Below are 20,303 nucleotides of genomic sequence, written 5' to 3'. Positions count from 1 at the left end.
AACATCTTCAAAACAGCTTCAAATAAAATATGTTGATTCAAACTTTTTTTTGTTTATCGAATAACAAAAATATATTTTCGGTGACCAAATCCCAGAATGCATTTCGGCCCACCGAGCCAGTGTTGAGCACGTCTAAAACCAGGTGACTTACATTTAAATCTATTTATCAATTTGCTTGTTTTAATTTATATTAATCTGTTTTACTCATTTATGTCAACACTGTGTCTGTGGAGTGTGGACGTTTTAAGAACATTTGTTTTGTACCGCTAGCTAGCTGTGTACGGCTGTGTTGACAACACAAACTACGTCAAAGTTCTAGATAAATATTTTAAAGGCGTTTAATCGACGCGTTTTACTCCCGTTGAACGCTAACACGAGAAAAGAGAAATAATTCTCTGATTCGACTTGGTTTAAAGTGTTCAAACTTGACTGTCATTTATTTACCAGCTTCTGCATTCAACAACAAGAAACTCCTGTCTTCATTCAAGATGGACACTGCTGAGGTAAAACATCAAATTCATTATTATTTTGGTGTTGCTGTTTAAATGAGACCAGGTGTGCCTAATGAAGTGACAACACCAAATGGAATGGTATTTAAATTCCCCACTTCTAGATCATGTTTTATTATGTTCACACATACATGTGTTTCATGTGTGCCGGTCAGGGGTCCAAGCTGTGGGGGGGTCGTTTTGTGGGCGACACCGACCCCGTGATGGAGCGCTTCAACGCGTCCATCGCTTACGACCAGAGGATGTGGGACGCCGACGTGAGAGGCAGCCAAGCCTACGTGAAGGCTCTGGAAAAGGCCAAGCTGGTCACCGCAGACGAAAAGACGCAGATTCTACAGGGACTGGACCAGGTGGACAAACACACACACTGTAGACCCGACCCCCTGTGGTCCATAGGAAGTCAATAGTGGCGGCAGGGCTGCATTCCTTCCCATTCCGCTGACGCAAAGTGAGCTGAACAGCAGGGACATGGTCACATGACCGCTGCGAGACGCTTCACCCGCACGTTCAGGTCAGAGGCGACAGGCCCCGTTGCTGTTTAGCGAGTGCAGGGGTGCCCACACTTTTTCTGCAGGCGAGCTACTTTTTAATTGACCAAGTCAAGGGGATCTACCTCATTTATGTATATAATTTATCCATCCATCCATCCATTTGCTACCGCTTGTCCCTTTTGGGGTCGCGGGGGATGCTGGAGCCTATCTCAGCTGCATTTGGGCGGAAGGCGGGGTACACCCTGGACAAGTCGCGACCTCATCACAGGGCCACAATGCAAAATAACAAAGAAAATGTAAAATAAAGAAACCGTTGCAAAATAAAGAAAACCTTGCAAAATAAGAAAAATGTTGCAAAATGAAGAAAACGTTGCAAAATAACAAGGAAAACGTTGCGAAATAACAAGGAAAATGTTGCAAAATGACAAAGAAAACGTTGCAAAATGACATGCGATACCTTGCAAAATGACAAAGAAAATGTTGCAAAACAAACAAAAAAAAAGGTTGCAAAATAAAGAAAAGGTTGCAAAATGTCAAATAAAATTTTACTAAATAAAGAAAAGGTTGCAAAATGACAAAGAAAACAATGCAAAATTACAACAAAAAAAATCCTAAAATAAAGAAAACATTGCAAAATAACAAGCAAAATATTGCTACATAAAGAAAACGTTGCAAAATAACAAGAAAGATGTTGCAAAATAAGGAAATAATGAACATATCAGACAGAAAAGCGACAGATTGTAGCCAAAGACTGATTTCCATCTGCATCTCATTGCAAAGAAACACTAATAGTGGTTAGAGTGTCCGCCCTGAGATCGGTAGGTTGGAGTTCAAATCCCAGCCGAGTCATACCAAAGACTATAAAAATGGGACCCGTTTCCTCCCTGCTTGGCACTCAGCATCAAGGGTTGGAGTTGGGGGTTAAATCACCAAAATGATTCCCGGGCGCGGCGCCGCTGCTGCCCACTGCTCCCCAAGGGGATGGGTCAAATGCAGAGGACAAATTTCACCACATCTAGTGTGTGTGTGACAATCATTGGTACTTTAATCTTAATTAATCTTAATTAATTCAGCGTTATAGTGACTTGTATTTTTCTTGCACTTATTTTTGCTGTGTTTATCTGGCACGAGTGGATTTATATTTATTATATTTATGAAAGAGACGTTTTTGTTAACAAGTTAAAGGTGTTTAATGATAATACGAGCATGTTTAACCCTTGTGTAATATTCATATTGTTGTTACTCAGCCAGCGTTTGTGGGTCTGATGGACCCGTTGCATTTTGTGGCTTTTAATGCCTCACAATCAAACGCTTTTATGTTAAAATACTGAACAGATGTTTACCATATCCCAATAAACATCTGTTCAGTATTTTAACATAAAAGTGTTTGATTGTGAGTAGAGATGTCCGATAATATCGGCCGATAAATGCTTTAAAATGTAATATCGGAAATGATCGGTATCGGTTTCAACCTCCCGATTTTCCCGGGAGACTCCCGAATTTCAGTGCCCCTCCCGAAAATCTCCCGGGGCAACCATTCTCCGGACTTCCACCCGGACAACATTATTGGGGGCGTGCCTTAAAGGCACGGCCATTAGCGTCCTCTACAACCTGTCGTCACGTCCGCTTATCCTCCTTACAAACAGCGTGCCGGCCCAGTCACATAATATATGCGGCTCTTTCACACACATAAGTGAACGCAAGGCATACTTAATCAACAGCCATACAGGTCACACTGAGGGTGGCCGTATAAACAACTTTAACACTGTTACAAATATGCGCCACACTGTGAACCCACGCCAAACAAGAATGACAAACACATTTCGGGAGAACATCCGCACCGTAACACAACATAAACACAACAGAACAAATACCAGAACCCCTTGCAGCGCTAACTCTTCCGGGACGCTACAATATGCACCCCCCGCTACCACCAAACCCCCCCCAATCCCACCCACCCACCTCAACCCCGCACATTTGACCCTCTGATGTTCTGTGTCTCTGTCCTCCTCCTGTCTAGGCCTTGTGTGTGTGTGTGTGTGTGTGTGTGTGTGTGTGTGTGTGTGTGTGTGTGTGTGTGTGTGTGTGTGTGTGTGTGTGTGTGTGTGTGTGCGTGCGTGCGTGTGGTAGGTACCCAGAACATCAATTTCCACACTTCTATTAGCCCCAGGTCCAATGAAACACCACCCGAACACCACACACAGACATGTAGATTCCTTTCTTTCATGAAGACAATAGTATATAAGTTGGTGTATTACCTGATTGTGATGACCTGCATTGATTGGAATCAGACAGCAGTGCTGATAATGTCCGCATTTTCAAATGGAGGAGAAAAAAAAAGTCCTCCTTTCTGTCTTATACCACATGAAAGTGGTTGGTTTTTGCCATCTTATTTGTCCAACTTCCATACTCCATTTTTATACACTTTACAAGAAATACATTGGCGGCAAACTCCGTAGCTTGCTAGCTTGTGCACGCCAGCTTTCTGAGACTCTTATTTTGTTAGCGCAGGCAGGATGAAGCAGCGCTTTTATTGTGAAGACAGCAACTGTGCAGTCGGTCTTTAGAGTTTCGACGGCAGGTACGGCGCGAGAGTCGGTTGAAATAAAAAGTGTTTCTCGCCTTCCTGTCGGTCATTTTTTCCTAATAATGAGCTCGCAGCAGCCAGTGTCATCTCACAAGACCCTCGGGTGCCGTGAATGTCAATCAAGTGACGTCTTGGTGAAGATTGATCGCTAATTTTTAGGTCTGTTTTTTTAATGCCTGGTTGGCGATCAACCGACGCACCCTCCGCTATCGACCGGTAGCTCGCGATCGACGTAATGGGCACCCCTGAGCTAGTGACACAAGATGCAGACGACAAACAAGAGTCCACCTTCACATACGCAAAATGACCAGACTAACACTTTTACACATTCGGATGGTCCCGTTGGTTCTGACATGGCTGAATGTGGTCCACGTGTGCGCCTGCAGATCTCGGAGGAGTGGACCAAAGGTGTGTTTGTGATCAAAGCCGACGACGAAGACATACACACTGCTAATGAGCGCAGACTCAAGGTGATTTATCTTTTTATACGTCTCTATCTATATTCTTTGCATCCATACATTTATCGTACATCAATTTGCCTATACCAGGGGTAGGCAACCCAAAATGTTGAAAGAGCCATATTGGACCAAAAATACAACAAAAAAATCTGTCTGGAGCCGCAAAAAATTAAAAGCCTTATATAAGTGTTATAATGAAGACAACACATGATATAAGTGTCTATATTAGCTTACTATCAAAGGCTGATGTTGTATTTTCATTTTTGCAACATTGGAAAACATTAGTAAAATGGAGGCTTCTCGCAGGATGAGATAATTTCTGTTGTCAATATTCAGTGTTTTATCTTTAATATTGTAAATCCCACTTTCTTTATTTTCATGTACATTCAGTAAAACAAATTTAAATTCCATTCCGTTGTTTTCACGTGGTCTGTCATAACTTTTTTAGCATTCAATCAGACATTATTGTGAGGTTTTGTATTAAGGTTCCTAAAAATAGATATACTGGCCCCCAGACACATTTGTTTCTCTAAATTTGGCCACTAGAGGCAAAATAATTGCCCAGGCCTTGTTTTAGACCAGGGGTCACCAACGCGGTGCCCACGGGCCCGTAAGGACCAGATGAGTAGCCCGCTGGCCTGTTCTAAAAATAGCTCAAATAGCAGCACTTACCAGTGAGCCGCCTCTGTTTTTTAAATGTTATTTATTTACTAGCAAGCTGGTCTCGCTTTGCTCGACATTTTTAATTCTAAGAGAGACAAAACTCAAATAGAATTTGAAAATCCAAGAAAATATTTTAAAGACTTGGTCTTCACTTGTTTAAATAAATTCATTAATTTTTTTACTTTGCTTCTTATAACTTTCAGAAAGACAATTTTAGAGACAAAATACAACCTTAAAAATGATTTTAGGATTTTTAAACACATATACCTTTTTACCTTTTAAATTCCTTCCTCTTCTTTCCCGACAATTTAAATCAATGTTCAAGTAAATTAATTTGTTTTAATGTAAAGAATAATAAATACATTTTAATTTAATTCTTCATTTTAGCTTCTGTTTTTTCGACGAAGAATATTTGTGAAATATTTCTTCAAACTTATCATGGTTAAAATTCAAAAAAAATTATTCTGGCAAATCTAGAAAATCTGTAGAATCAAATTTAAATCTTATTTCAAAGTCTTTTGAATTTCTTTTAAAATTTTTGTTCTGGAAAATCTAGAAGAAATAATGATTTGTCTTTGTTCGAAATATAGCTTGGTCCAATTTGTTATATATTCTAACAAAGTGTAGATTGGATTTTAACCTATTTAAAACATGTCATCAAAATTCTAAAATTAAGCTTAATCGGGAAAAATTACCAATGATGTTCCATAAATTCTTTTTTTAATTTTTTCAAAAAGATTCAAATTAGCTAGTTTTTCTCTTCTTTTTTTCGGTTGAATTTTGAATATTAAATTTTAAAGAGTCAAAATTGAAGATAAACTATGTTTCCAAATTTAATTTTTTTTCGTGTTTTCTCCTCTTTTACACCGTTCAATTAAGTGTAAATATCATTAATTATTAATAATAACATAGAGTTAAAGGTAAATTGAGCAAATTGGCTATTTCTGGCCATTTATTTAAGTGTGTATCAAACTGGTAGCCCTTTGCATTAATCAGTACCCAAGAAGTAGCTCTTGGTTTCAAAAAGGTTGGTGACCCTTGTTTTAGACCAATCAAGTGAAATTGTATAATTTCCCACAGCGTGCCAGACAATATCTCAGGGCACACTAGTTGAAAACACTGCTCTAGACCAACTTCAGATCTATCTGTCAATTATACGTGCTTAGTATTTTTTTCTAAAACTACATGGGAGCTTTGTGTTATTAGTGTCTATATGTTCTTATATATTTATTTTTCTTGTTACATTACACCAATTTGCTCTTTTATTCCACTTTTTAATTGCCTTTTTGGTGATTTTAAAAAAATGGACTGAGGGCTGATAAAAAAAAATAGCTGCAGGCCGCACTTTGGTCACACCTGATATATAGTATATAGTCTATATATCTAGAAAATGATATTGTTGGATGAATACATTCTTTGTGTCCCTAATGAAGTGGCCATTATGATAGTGTGTGTGTGTGTGTGTGTGTGTGTGCTTGCAGGAGCTGATAGGTGCCGCTGCGGGGAAGCTGCACACAGGAAGGAGCAGGAATGACCAGGTGGGGGCGGGAGGATTGGGAGGGCGCGTCACTTCCTGTTAGGGTCCGTCACGTGTGTTTGTGCGACACCGCCTCAGGTGGTGACCGACATGCGCCTGTGGCTGCGCGACGCCATCGCCACCCTGACGGACAGCGCTCTGCAGCTCATCTCCACCATGGTGGAGCGCGCCGCCGCGTAAGGCCGCGGACACTCTCGGCCGTGCACGCCGCGTCCCTTTTAACGATGGTTTTTTTCCAACCTCAGGGAGATGGACGTGCTGTTTCCTGGTTACACCCACATGCAGAGAGCCCAGCCAATCAGATGGAGCCACTGGATCCTGAGGTCAGCTTCAAGTCGTCTTTTGTCTACAACTTGACGCCTCACTTCTTTTCTTTCCTTCCTCCCGGCGTCCGTGGGGGTTTGAAGCCACGCTGTGGCAGTGAGGCGGGATGTGGAGCGTCTGCAGGAGATCAAGAGGAGGGTCAACGTTTTGCCTTTGGGCAGGTATACACACCTCGGCTAACTGCACAACTCGGGGTGTCCCGAGCCGATATTGATCTTTTCTTGTATTTTACTAAAGTCATTTACAACAGGTAAACATGCTAGTCTATAGGCTACTAGAAGCTAGCAGCTACACAACAGTTAAGCACACAATAGCACACAAGCTAGACATACAGTACAGGCCAAAAGTTTGGACACACCTTCTCATTCAATGCGTTTTCTTTATTTTCATGACTATTTACATTGTAGATTGTCACTGAAGGCATCAAAACTATGAATGAACACGTGGAGTTTAGGGCTGCAACTAACAACTAATTTGATAATCGATTAATCTGTCGATTATTACTTCGATTAATCGATTACTAATTGGATAAAAGAGACAAACTACATTTCTATCCTTTCCAGTACTTTATTGGGGAAAAAACAGCATACTGGCACCATACTTATTTAGATTATTGTTTCTCAGCTGTTTGTAAATGTTGCCGTTTATAAATAAAGGTTTATTTAAAAAAAAGTAGCCTCTGCGCATGCGCATAGATCCAACGAATCAATGACTAAATTAATCGCCAACTATTTTTATAATCGATTTAATCAATTAGTTGTTGCAGCCCTAGTGGAGTTATGTACCACACAATTCTTTTAGAGCGCCTGAGAGACTGTGTGGGTGTCAGGGAGACTGCATTAGAGTGGTTCAGATCCTACCTGTCAGAGAGGTCCTTCTCTGTCAGGCTGGGGGACTTTACTGTGGTGTCCCCCAGGGATCTATTCTAGGCCCCATCCTGTTTTCCTTATACATTCTCCCTCTTGGAGAGATTTTTAAGAAACATGGAGTGTCTTATCACTTTTATGCAGATGACTGCCAAATGTATATGCCAATTTCAAAAGGCCACGGCCCCCTGACACCCCTTCTCAACTGTCTATGCGATGTCAAGGCTTGGTTAGCCCAGAATTTTTTAATAATGAATGAGGGAAAAACGAAAATTTCAGTTTTTGGTCCGGCCCTCACTGACTTGGGACCATTGCAAAATGATGTGCGTCCCAAAGTCACCAGCCTTGGCGTCACTATAGACAGCCATTTTAAATTTGACAAACAAGTCAATGGCATTTTACAATCGTGTTTTTATCATCTTCGTCTTTTAGTAAAGGTAAAACCATTTTTATCTTTTAACCTTTTTGAACAAGTCGTGCATGCTTTTATTTCAAGTGGCCTGGACTACTGCAATGTACTTTATGCTGGCATTAGCCAAAAAGCTCTCTCCCGGTTGCAGTTAGTCCAGAACGCGGCAGCACGACTTTTAACAGGGGCCAGGAAACGCGAGCACATAACCCCAATTCTTCGGAGTTTGCACTGGCTCCCCGGTCATTTTTGAATTGATTTTAAAACCTTGCTGTTTGTTTTTAAAGCTTTACATGGACTGGCACCTCAGTATATCTCGGACCTCATCCAAATTTACACTCCTGTGCGCGCTCTGAGGTTTTAATTGGTTTTACCCTTTAAAATCGTTTTTAATCATATTTATTTCTTATATTGTTTTTGTATTGGTTTTCTATTCATTTATTCTTTGTTTTTATTCAGTCATTGGTGTAGCATGATATTGTTTTTAATATTGTTTTTAACATGGCTGTGCAGCACTTTGAAAACATTCTTGTTGTGTAAATGTGCTATATAAATAAAATGGATTGGATTGGATGTACTTAACAAAAAAAGGTTAAATAACTAAAAACATATTTTCTATTCTATTTTCTTCAAAATAGCCACCCTTTGCTCTGATTACTGCTTTGCACACTCTTGGCATTCTCTCGATGAGCTTCAAGGGGTAGTCACCTAAAATGGTTTTCACTTCACAGGTGTGCCTTGTAAGGGTTGAGTAGTGGAATTTCTTACTTTATCAATGGGGTTGGTACCATCAGTTGTGTTGTGAATGAGAAGGTGTGTCCAAACTTCTGGCCTGTGCTGTATGTAATAATTAATTGAACAATGTTGCAGTGTAAAACAACACATTTGTCAATATAAACAAGTATCAAATAATTACAGTTGCATATAACCTACACATATAAAGTCTCCAAGGCAGAAGCGTATTAGAAAGTGTCTAGTAACAAACGTGTCCGCATCATTCAACTAACTGCGTCGTGACATATTGTGACCACTAGGTGTCGCCAAAACACAAATTACTACACTTCAACTTTAAAGACGGCATTCCCTCTGTCAAAAGGGTAGTGTTTTTCATACCTAGTTTAGTTTAGTTGAGTCTTTATTTGAAGGGACAATGCGCAGAAACATTAAGCTCAAAGACAGATATGTTCTGTACCAGATTATAGCTAAATAGCTCATTTCCATCTGCAGTCCCTGGCTACCTAAATTAAAGGGATACAAAAATCATGCAATAAAATCATACTATAGCATGTAATCAAATTAAGAAAAGTCATAAAATATCCTTTCATGGACACATACTTAATATACAATACAACCACACCTCATTTACATCATCACACAAAGACAATACATGCTTTTGTTCACATCTGTTGTCATTTGTAAAAACAACCATGATTTTAACAGACACACCTCACAATTTACAACAAAAATGCTCTCATGGATAACTAATCTGATAGCTAATATTGTTTCTGGATCAAACTCCTAATTCTAATATTCCACGCTACATAATTATAAAAGTATATACTGGGATGAGTACTGACGTTGTATCGGATTAGACTTAGACAAACTTAAATGGTCCACAAGGGAAATTGTCCCACACAGTAGCTCAGATACAATGATGGAAAGTGTAAGGGTGGAAAGGACAATGCAGGTATAAATAAACTAAATATAGCGATATAAAATATAACATATATACGTAATATTTACATAATATATGTACAGTATATTATATATACTGATATATTATATTATGTCTATATCATGTATACCAGTGGTCCCCAACCTTTTTGTAGCTGCTTGAAAATTTGTCCCACGGACCGGTGGGGGGGGGGGGGGTGTACCGGTATTTAAAAAAAAAAAAAAAAGTTGTTTTTTTTTTGTTTTTTTTTACATAAATAAATACAATCATGTGTGCTTACGGACTGTATCCCTGCAGGCTGTATTGATCTATATTGATATAGAATGTATATATTGTGTTTTTTATGTTGATTTCATAAAAAAAAAAAAAAAAACATTTTTTTTTATTTTTATTTTTTTTTTTAATTCTTGTCCGGCCCGGTACCAATCGGTCCGCGGACCGGTACCGGGCCGCGCCCCGGTGGTTGGGGACCACTGGTGTATACAATATATAACAATTACCATGTACAATATTATAGTATATGTGACAGCTGCAGCATAAAATAGAGAGTAAATCCAGCAGAAAATAGATATTAAAAACATTAAATTAAAAACATAAATCGATACCGATCAGTATCGGTCAAGACTCGAAACTCCAATGTCGGAGTCGTATCGGATATGAAAAAATGGTATCGGGACACCCCTACTCACAGGATATGCGCTGTGTGGTGACTTCCTGTCATTTTCAGTGGCGCCATTGCCGGAACGCCATTTGCCATCGACCGGGAGCTGCTCAGGAGAGGTCAGAACGTCCAAAAGATCTGATGATTGTGAGTTTTGACGAAACCGCTAACAGGAGTGTTTCGTTGACAGAGTTGGCTTTTGACGACATCAGCTTGAACAGCATGGACGCCACCGCACAACGAGATTTTGTCGGTACGTTTACTCGAACGTCAGTCAGCTGCCTTTCAAACATCCATTCAGTTTTTGTGTGTGCGTGTCCCAGTGGAGTTCTTGTTCTGGGCCTCGCTGTGTTTGACTCACCTGAGTAAGATGGCTGAGGACCTTCTGCTCTACAGCACCAAAGAGTTCTCATTTGTCACGCTCTCTGACGCCTACAGGTCAGTTTGGTTTAGTCGAAGTTTCAATATGATACATCACATATTTTTGCCTTTGCAACATGTTCGAAAAGGAGTAGGACGAAGCAAAGCTAATTCAATCCCACACCTTTTCCACTTCATAGCAAATACTAACACATGACATATGTGACCTGTGCTGGAAAAATGAGTCACAATGAGGACATTTTAAAAACTGAGTTATTGTTATTTACACATTCTCCATGTAAAGACCTTCAAAATGATATATGGTTTGTTGGAATCGGACACAAAATGACCGAGTTACATCCGATTGAAGTCGACCAAGTTTGAGGGTCCGTTTTGAGAAAAACCAGCTTAAAGTTTACTGTTCCAGAACAGAATGTTCCAAAACAAAACTCCATAGCAACCATACCTTAAAAGTCCTTGTAGCAACACCAAAATTGGTACAATTAAAGTCAAATCCCATGTCTAAAGGAAAAATATATATTCAACTCTATTGAAAACGGTTATGTACAAAAATTTCAACACTGTTATGTCACAGTTTTTTTGTTCACTGGTCAGTTTGTCAGCTGGTCAGCTGTCCGTAATATTCCTGACCAGCAGCACTAAGAAGATTCGCCGACTGCAGTGAATTTAGCGCACTTGCAACCGCCTGTGTACCCTCTCCACCTTCTAAATCCATTACGGAATGCAAAACAGTCTAACTTATCCACAAAAATAATAATTAAATGTTCGAAAATCACCTTTTTTCACCAAATATTCCGCTCGAATTACTGTGTTGTTTTTCATCAGGGCGCTGCCATGATACCACAATGCACCGCGCGGGGTGATTCAACCAATGAGGGTACGCCTCACAGCGACCGGTGTTCCGGTTAGCAACAAGCCGGGACAGGTTTAAAAACTCGAATTGTATTGGTTCAGAATGGCGTCATCGGGAATTCCATGCTCATTTTTAGAAAGTACGTAAACTTGGCGTCACAATGATACCAAATTCCCCCTTATTGCCGCGAGTGAGCGTTGAAAACACTTGATTTTCTCAAGGAATTTTAACACAAAGGACTAATTTCTGAAGACATACCTCGTACAAAACCTTCAAATAAAGGTGATTTAAGATGTTTTCTTGTTATTTCGATGATTGGGATCGCTAGATTGTGGCTTTATGGACTCATTTTTGTGAAAATCTCAATTTCAAACAAGATAATTTTTTTTCACTTATTTGCCTGTAGCTCAAAATTAGCCTGTGCGTATTCCGACTCATTTTGCCAGCACGGGTCACAAATGTTCTTCTCCTGTTCTTTGTTTGTACAAAATGTACATCCATTCATTCTCAATACAACAGTTATCCTCATAAATAGTTAGATCAGTTATGATTCACTCATGAGATGAAATCTTATTTTCAATAAGTTCATGACGTATTTCGCAGTTCTTATTACTTGTACTTTGTGAACACTTGTAGCTTGAACAACCTCTTAAATTGGATCATATTAGTATGTTGTTTGTTATTGCATTCCATAATTTAATCCCACATACTGATATGCTAAAGGTTTTAAGTGTTGTACGTGCATACAAATGTTTGAAGTTAGATTTTTCCCTAAGGTTATATTTCTCCTCTTTTGTTGAGAAGAGGTGTTGTACATTCTTGGCTAGCAGGTTATACATTTTAGCTGTTTGCAAATGCAAATAGCGTATCGATTCCCACGCATGTGCCGGGAAATGGTACTGTATCAGTTCAAATGTGAAAGGTGCCCATCCTTCGGTGTCGCCCAAATAAAGTATTACCACTGCACTTCAACCTAAAGACAGCATAAGTCCATTCCAGACTGTCATTAATAAATAGGTTAGTGTCGTACATAGCGGAAGTGGTTGCAATTAGCCGTTAAAAAGGAGAGGAGAAGAAGAAGCGGGTAAATGTTGTTTCCAGTACGTGTGCAAAGACAGTAAGGGATTTGGTACAGTCCACCCTCAGGAATTAAGTATACTTATTTAAGTGTACTGAAGGAAGTATTCCATTTGAGGCATAGCATGGTAGGAATCCTGCAGTTTTACGTACTGAGAACGTGAGCTTGTGTATACTATGTACATGTTACCCATGTTGTGTTAGTGTTTAGCACACACTTTTGTTGGTCTTCTCGCCTTGTCTTTGTTGTGGAACGATTAGTTTGTGTGTTTCAGTCACTTCACGCCTGCAGGGGAAGCAAACAGGAGACTTCTTTCCTAGACTAGTGGATCCTCTCATGACATCACATTCAGCAAGATGTGTGTGGCCTGCAACTTATTTGCAAATGTGGCGCCGTTTGAAAGCTAACATTCAGTAATACCAACTACAACTTAATTGACTTTTATCCAGTATTAAAAATATTTTGTGTTTTTACTTCAATACAATAGCCATCAAAATCTTCATTTCCTCCAAGCATGCTCCATGTAGACCTTGTCCATGGAGAGAGAAACTGTATTAATTGTGCATATGTAATATCCAGCAACACCTCAAGTCCAGGGTTTAAGAAGTTAAAATGTGAAGAAAAACTAAATGAGCCAAAACTTTTCAATTTTCTATACAGTATACAACCCTGCTGTAAGGACTTCTTGTCATGTTTGAACATGGTCTAAGTCTTTGCTCTCACGTGCAGCACAGGCAGCAGTTTGATGCCCCAGAAGAAGAACGCTGACAGTCTGGAGCTGATCAGGAGCAAAGCAGGTCGAGTCTTTGGCAGAGTAAGACCTCTTGTTTTTCATTTTACAATCATTTGTCCAGAATTGATCCATTTATTAGGTCGTTTACCGTTGTTCAACGGTGTTTATCTTGTTTAACGGTGTTTACATAAACCATGTTCAACGGTGTTTGTATTGTTTCACAGTGTTTTTGTTTAGTGTTGTTGAATGGTGTTCAACTGTGTTTAAATACTTTAACGGTGTTTACATTGTTTACCTTTTGTTCAGATTTTTAAAATCTGTCTTTACATTGTTTAATGGTGTTTACATTGTTTAAATGTGTTCAATGGTGTTTATATTGTTTAACTGTGTTCAACAATGTTTACATTGTTTAACGATGTTTTTATTGTTTAGCGTTGTCTAAAGTTGTCAAATTGTGTTCAACTGTGTTTATATACTTTAACAGTGTTTACATTGTTTAGCTTCATTCAGATTTTTTATCTGTCTTTACATTGTTTAATGAGGTTTGATGGTGTTTACATTGTTTAACTGTGTTCAATGGTGTTCATATTGTTTAGGTGTGTTCAATGGTGTTGTTTAACTGTGTTCAACTGTGTTTACATTGTTTAACAATGTTTTACGGCCTTTACGTTGTTTAACTGTGTTCAACTGTGTTATATAGTTAAAGAGTGTTTACATTGTTTACCTTTTGTTCAGATTTTTTATCTGTCTTTACATTGTTTATTGATGTTGAATGGTGTTGACATTGTTCAACTGTGTTCAATGGTGTTTATATTGTTTAACTGTGTTCAATGGTGTTTATATTGTTTAACTGTGTTCAATGGTGTTTATATTGTTTAACTGTGTTCAATGGTGTTTATATTGTTTAACTGTGTTCAATGGTGTTTATATTGTTTAACTACGACCCAGAAGGGAACAAGCGGTAGAAAATGGATGGATGGATGTGTTCAATGGTGTTTATATTGTTTAACTGTGTTCAATGGTGTTTATATTGTTTAACTGCGACCCCGAAGGGAACAAGCGGTAGAAAATGGATGGATGTGTTCAATGGTGTTTATATTGTTTAACTGTGTTCAATGGTGTTTATCTAAATTATATTGTTTAACTGTGTTCAATGGTGTTTATATTGTTTAACTGTGTTTATATTGTTTAACCGTGTTTATATTGTTTAACAATGTTGTAGCTGAGATAGGCTCCAGCGCCCCCCGCAACCCTGAAGGGAATAAGCGGTAGAAAATGGATGGATGTTTAACGGCCTTTACATTGTTTAACTGTGTTCGACGGTGTTTATATTGTTTAGTGTTGTCTAAAGTTGTTGAATTGTGTTCAAGTGTGTTTATATAGTTTGACGGTGTTTACATTGTTTAACTTTGTTCAGATCATTTAACTGTCTTTACATTGTTTAATGATGTTTTAACGGTGTTTTACATTAACTGTGTTCAAATTGTTCATTGATGTTTTATGATGTTTACATTGTTTAACTGTGTTTATATTGTTTGGTGATGCTTAATGGTGTTTACATTGTTTAACGGTGTTTACATTGTCTAACGTTGTTTAACGTTGAATGGTGTTCGACTTTATTTATTTTGTTAATGATGTATAATGGTGTTAACATTATTTACCGTTATTCAACGGTGTGTACATTAACTGTGTTCATCCGTGCTTATTGTTTCACTGTGTGTACGTTGTTAAATGATGTTCAACAGCGTTTACATTATTGAATTGTGTTCAATGTTGTTCAACATTGTTAAACGTTGTTGAATAGTGTTCAACGGTGTTTATTTGGATTAACAGTGTTCATATTTTAAAACTGTATTTCCATTTTTTAATGGTGTTTACATTGTTTTTTGATGTTTAATGGTGTTTACATTTTTTAACGTAGTTCACTCCGTTCGTAGTTTACATTGTTTAACGTTTAATGGTGTTGAACCGTGTATACATTGTTTGACTGTGTTCAACTGTGTTTACGTTGTTAAATAATGTTCAACAGCATTAACATTGTTTAACTGTGTTCCGTGGTTTTTAACAATATATACATTGTTGAACTTTGTTCATACTTTTTAACTGTCTTTGCATCATTTAACTCTGTTTACATTAACGTTGTTCAATGGTGTACATTGTTTAACTGTGTTTACGTTGTATCACTGTGTGTACATTGACATTGTTTAATGGTGTTTACAGTTTGTAATAGTTTTGAACAGTGTTAATTTTAACAGCGTTCAACGATGTTTTCATTGTTTAACGGTGTTTAATAATGTTTTGCAGTGTTTTGTAATGTGTTGAAAGCTGTTTAACTGTTCTACGATGTTGACATTGTTTAACTGTGTTCTACGATGTTGACATTGTTTAATGACGTTGAAAAGTGTTTACATTGTTTAATGACGTTGAACTGTGTTTACTTTGTTTAATGACGTTGAACTTTGTTTACGTAATGAAGTTGAATGGTGTTTACATAATGACTTAGAACGGTGTTTACATTGTTTAATGACGTTGAACTGTGTTTACATTGTGTAACTGTGATTACATCGTTTAATGACGTTGAACTGTGTTTACATTGTTTAATGACGTTGAACTGTTTGCATAATGACGTTGAACTGTGTTTACATAATGACGTTGAACGGTGTTTACATTGTTTAATGACGTTGAACGGTGTTTACATTGTTTGATGACATTGAACTGTGTTTACATTGTGTAACTGTGATTACATTGTTTAACGACGTTGAACTGTGCTTACATTGTTTAATGACGTTGAACTGTGTTTGCATAATGACGTTGAACTGTGTTTGCATAATGACGTTGAACTGTGTTTACATAATGACGTTGAACGGTGTTTACATTGTTTAATGACGTTGAACGGTGTTTACATTGTTTAATGACATTGAACTGTGTTTACATTGTGTAACTGTTATTACATTGTTTAACGACGTTGAACTGCGCTTACATTGTTTAATGACGTTGAACTGTGTTTGCATAATGACGTTGAACGGTGTTTACATTGTTTAATGACGTTGAACGGTGTTTACATTGTGTAACTGTGATTACATTGTTTAATGACGTTGAACTGTGTTTACATTGTTTAATGACGTTGAACTGTGTTTGCATAATGACGTTGAACTGTGTTAACATAATGACGTTGAACGGTGTTTACATTGTTTAATGACGTTGAACTGTGTTTACATTGTGTAACTGTGATTACATTGTTTAACGACGTTGAACTGTGTTTACATTGTTTAATGACGTTGAACTGTGTTTGCATAATGACGTTGAACTGTGTTTGCATAATGACGTTGAACTGTGTTAACATAATGACGTTGAACGGTGTTTACATTGTTTAATGACGTTGAACTGTGTTTACATTGTGTAACTGTGATTACATTGTTTAACGACGTTGAACTGTGTTTACATTGTTTAATGACGTTGAACTGTGTTTGCATAATGACGTTGAACTGTGTTTGCATAATGACGTTGAACTGTGTTTACATAATGACGTTGAACGGTGTTTACATTGTTTAATGACGTTGAACGGTGTTTACATTGTTTAACGACGTTGAACTGTGCTTACATTGTTTAATGACGTTGAACTGTGTTTGCATAATGACGTTGAACTGTGTTTGCATAATGACGTTGAACGGTGTTTACATTATGACGTTGAACGGTGTTTACATTGTTTAATGACATTGAACGGTGTTTACATTGTTTAATGACGTTGAACGGTGTTTACATTATGTAACTGTGTTTACATTGTTTAACGACGTTGAACTGTGTTTGCATAATGACGTTGAACTGTGTTTATATAATGACGTTGAACGGTGTTTACATTGTTTAATGACGTTGAACGGTGTTTACATTGTTTAATGACATTGAACGGTGTTTACATTGTTTAACGACGTTGAACTGTGTTTAAATTGTTTAACGACATTGAACTGTGTTTACATTGTTTAACGACGTTGAACTGTGTTTACATTGTTTAACGACGTTGAACTGTGTTTACATTGTTTAACAACGTTGAACTGTGTTTACATTGTTCGACGTTGAACTGTGTTTACATAATGACGTTGAACGTGTTTACATTGTTTAACGACGTTGAACTGTGTTTACATTATTTAACGACGTTGAACTGTTTACATTAATTAACGACGTTGAACTGTGTTTACATTGTTCGACGTTGAACTGTGTTTACATAATGACGAACGTGTTTACATTGTTTAATGACGTTGAACGGTGTTTACATTGTTTAATGACGTTGAACGGTGTTTACATTGTTTAATGACGTTGAACTGTGTTTACATTGTTTAATGACGTTGAACGGTGTTTACCTTGTTTAATGACGTTGAACGGTGTTTACATTGTTTAATGACGTTGAACGGTGTTTACCTTGTTTAATGACGTTGAACGGTGTTTACATTGTTTAATGACGTTGAACGGTGTTTACCTTGTTTAATGACGTTGAACGGTGTTGACATTGTTTAATGATGTTAAATGGTGTTCACGTTGTGTAACTGTGTTTACATTGTTTGACGACGTTGAACTGTGTTTACGTTATGCAACGACATTGAACTGTAGAGGCTTTCTGTGGCCCCAAACAAGATTGGGTTTTTGGCCCCATTTCTGTTGTTAATATGAGTAGGGTTTGATTCTATTAAGTTGCGAATACAATTGAATAGTTCCAAATGTCACTAGTTATTGAAAACATAAACCGTGGATCCCTAAATAGACTTGAACGTGGTCAGTGCCGCGTGTTCCCCCTACGCCCTAAACAAACGCATAGTGTTTTTACCAGGAGGCGGCCAAGACTTGAACGTTGTTCTGCATCCTGTTGTGTGGTCGCAGTGTGCCGGCTTCATGATGACACTGAAGGGCCTGCCCAGCTCGTACAACAAGGACCTGCAGGAGGACAAGGAGGCCATGTTTGACTGCTACGACTCTGTCCACGCCGTGCTGCAGGTCACCACCGGCGTCCTCTCCACCCTAAAGGTCAGAAGTCAATTCTCCACTCCGCATCAAAGAGTGCTTTCCAGGTCAGCGAGACGTGTGCTCTCCCGTTTTCAGATCAACGCCAGCGTGATGGCGGCGGCGCTGAGTCCCGACATGTTGGCGACTGACCTGGCCTACTACCTGGTCAGGAAGGGGGTGAGACGCGCCTTCGTCGTGTTCCATCGTACACGTCTTGTTCAGTAGATGCTTGTCGGAGTGTAGTACCTAATCAAGTGACCGACCGGGGTGTGGAAATGTTCCCAGGTGGCGTTCAGGGACGCTCACGCCCTGTCAGGTAAAGTTGTCTTCGCAGCGGAGTCGAAAAACGTTGCCTTGACCCAGCTCTCCTTGGACGACCTGTCGGCTATCAGGTGATACTCACACACACACACACACACACACACACACACACTGCAAAAAGTCAGTGTTCAAAAACAAGAATAAAAAATACAAAAATTAGGGGTATTTTATTTGAACTAAGCAAAATTATCTGCCAATAAAACAAGAAAATTTGGCTTGTCAAGACTTTCCAAAACAAGTACAATTAGCTAACCTCAATGAACCCAAAAATACCTTTTAAAATAAGTAATAAATGCGTTAAAATGTAATATCGGAAATTATCGGTATCGTTTTTTTTATTATCAGTATCGTGTTTTTTAAATTTTATTAAATCCACATAAAAAACACAAGATACACTTACAATTAGTGCACCAACCCACCCCATTTACACTCATTTACACTCATTCACACAAAAGGGTTGTTTCTTTCTGTTATTAATATTCTGGTTCCTACATTATATATCAATATATATCAATACAGTCTGCAAGGGATACAGTCCGTAAGCACACATGATTGTGCGTGCTGCTGCTCCACTAATAATACTAACCTTTAACAGTTCATTTTACAAATCATTGGTACTTTAATCTTAATTAATCTTAATCTTTAATTTTACAAATTTTCATTAATTACTAGTTTCTATGTAACTGTTTTTATATTGTTTTACTTTCTTTATTATTCAAGAAAATGTTTTTAATTTATTTATCTTATTTTATTTGATTAATTTTAAAAAAAAGTACCTTATCTTCACCATACCTGGTTGTCCAAATTAGGCATAATAATGTGTTAATTCCACGACTGTATATATCGGTTGATATCGGTATCGGTAATTAAAGAGTTGGACAATATCGGCATATCGGATATCGGCAAAAAGCCATTATCGGACATCCCTAAAAATAAGTATATTCTCACTAATAACAAGTGTACTACTATATGAGTACCTATTTTCTATTGTTTCATTGAAAATAAAACAGCAAAGTCCATTTGGCTGTCATCTGATTTAATATGAGACACAATTGTGTCAAAGTAATGATTTTTTTGTTCATGCTTGAAATAAGAAATTGTTATTTTAAAAAAGTAGTTTTATTTGATGACACAGCTTTGCAACAGTTGATATTCTAGTTTCAAGCATGTTTTACTCAATATAGGTCATCAAATCTCAGCAACAAGCTGTAATATCTTACTGAGATCATTTAGGAGCAAAACCCTTAAAACAAGTAAAACACTCAAACATACAATCTGCTTAGTGAGAAGAATGATCTTATCAGACAGAAAATAAGCAAATATCACCCTTATTTGACATATTTCATCTTACTTAGATTTCACTTTTTGCATGACATTGTTGGTGTCTTCAGCCCGCTGTTTGAGAGCGACGTGGCGTCCGTGTGGGACTACGGCGGCAGCGTTGAGCAGTACGCCGCCACAGGTGGCACGGCCAGGAGCAGCGTCAGTGCACAGGTACAACACCTGCGCACCTGGCTCACGCAACAGAAGAAACACTCGTAGAAACACTCACACCTTGAATCAGCGTTACTGACTGCTAATAAAATCATGTTTCTGTTAAAACCTTCATGTTCTTCCATCATGATTGAAACAGGAAAATGTGTCATTTTATTATTAGGACCTGAGCAGCTTCGTTTACCGTAATTTTATTATTTGAAAACTCTGATATTTTGGGGGTCCTGAACCCGAAATTGGTTCTCTAGCGCCCCCTTTTAAAATGGAGAAA

The 20,303-nt window shown here is 38.0% G+C and overlaps 1 protein-coding gene across 2 annotated transcripts; it reads left to right on the top strand.

Annotated features, from left to right (window-relative positions):
* Positions 1-41: 41 nt before the first annotated feature.
* On the top strand, positions 42-20,148 carry asl (argininosuccinate lyase). Of its 2 annotated transcripts, XM_062046578.1 has the most exons (16): positions 42-142; positions 448-503; positions 665-859; positions 3,974-4,057; positions 6,190-6,246; positions 6,324-6,421; positions 6,491-6,568; positions 6,653-6,730; positions 10,247-10,299; positions 10,371-10,433; positions 10,504-10,618; positions 13,222-13,306; positions 18,095-18,238; positions 18,314-18,394; positions 18,503-18,609; positions 19,930-20,148. In XM_062046578.1, the coding sequence occupies exons 2-16, from the start codon at positions 489-491 to the stop codon at positions 20,078-20,080; spliced, it is 1,404 nt and encodes a 467-aa protein (XP_061902562.1). In that variant the 5' UTR covers positions 42-142; positions 448-488; the 3' UTR covers positions 20,081-20,148. The 2 variants fall into 2 exon arrangements, with proteins under 2 accessions (XP_061902562.1, XP_061902561.1); XM_062046577.1 differs by lacking the exons at positions 42-142; positions 448-503 and having other exon boundaries at positions 635-859.
* The last annotated feature ends 155 nt before the right edge of the window (positions 20,149-20,303 follow it).

This window comes from Entelurus aequoreus, linkage group LG05, assembly GCF_033978785.1.
Source record: "Entelurus aequoreus isolate RoL-2023_Sb linkage group LG05, RoL_Eaeq_v1.1, whole genome shotgun sequence".
NCBI lineage: Eukaryota > Metazoa > Chordata > Actinopteri > Syngnathiformes > Syngnathidae > Entelurus > Entelurus aequoreus.
Note: the sequence above shows the minus strand (reverse complement) of the source record. Positions and strands in the feature narration are given on the sequence as shown.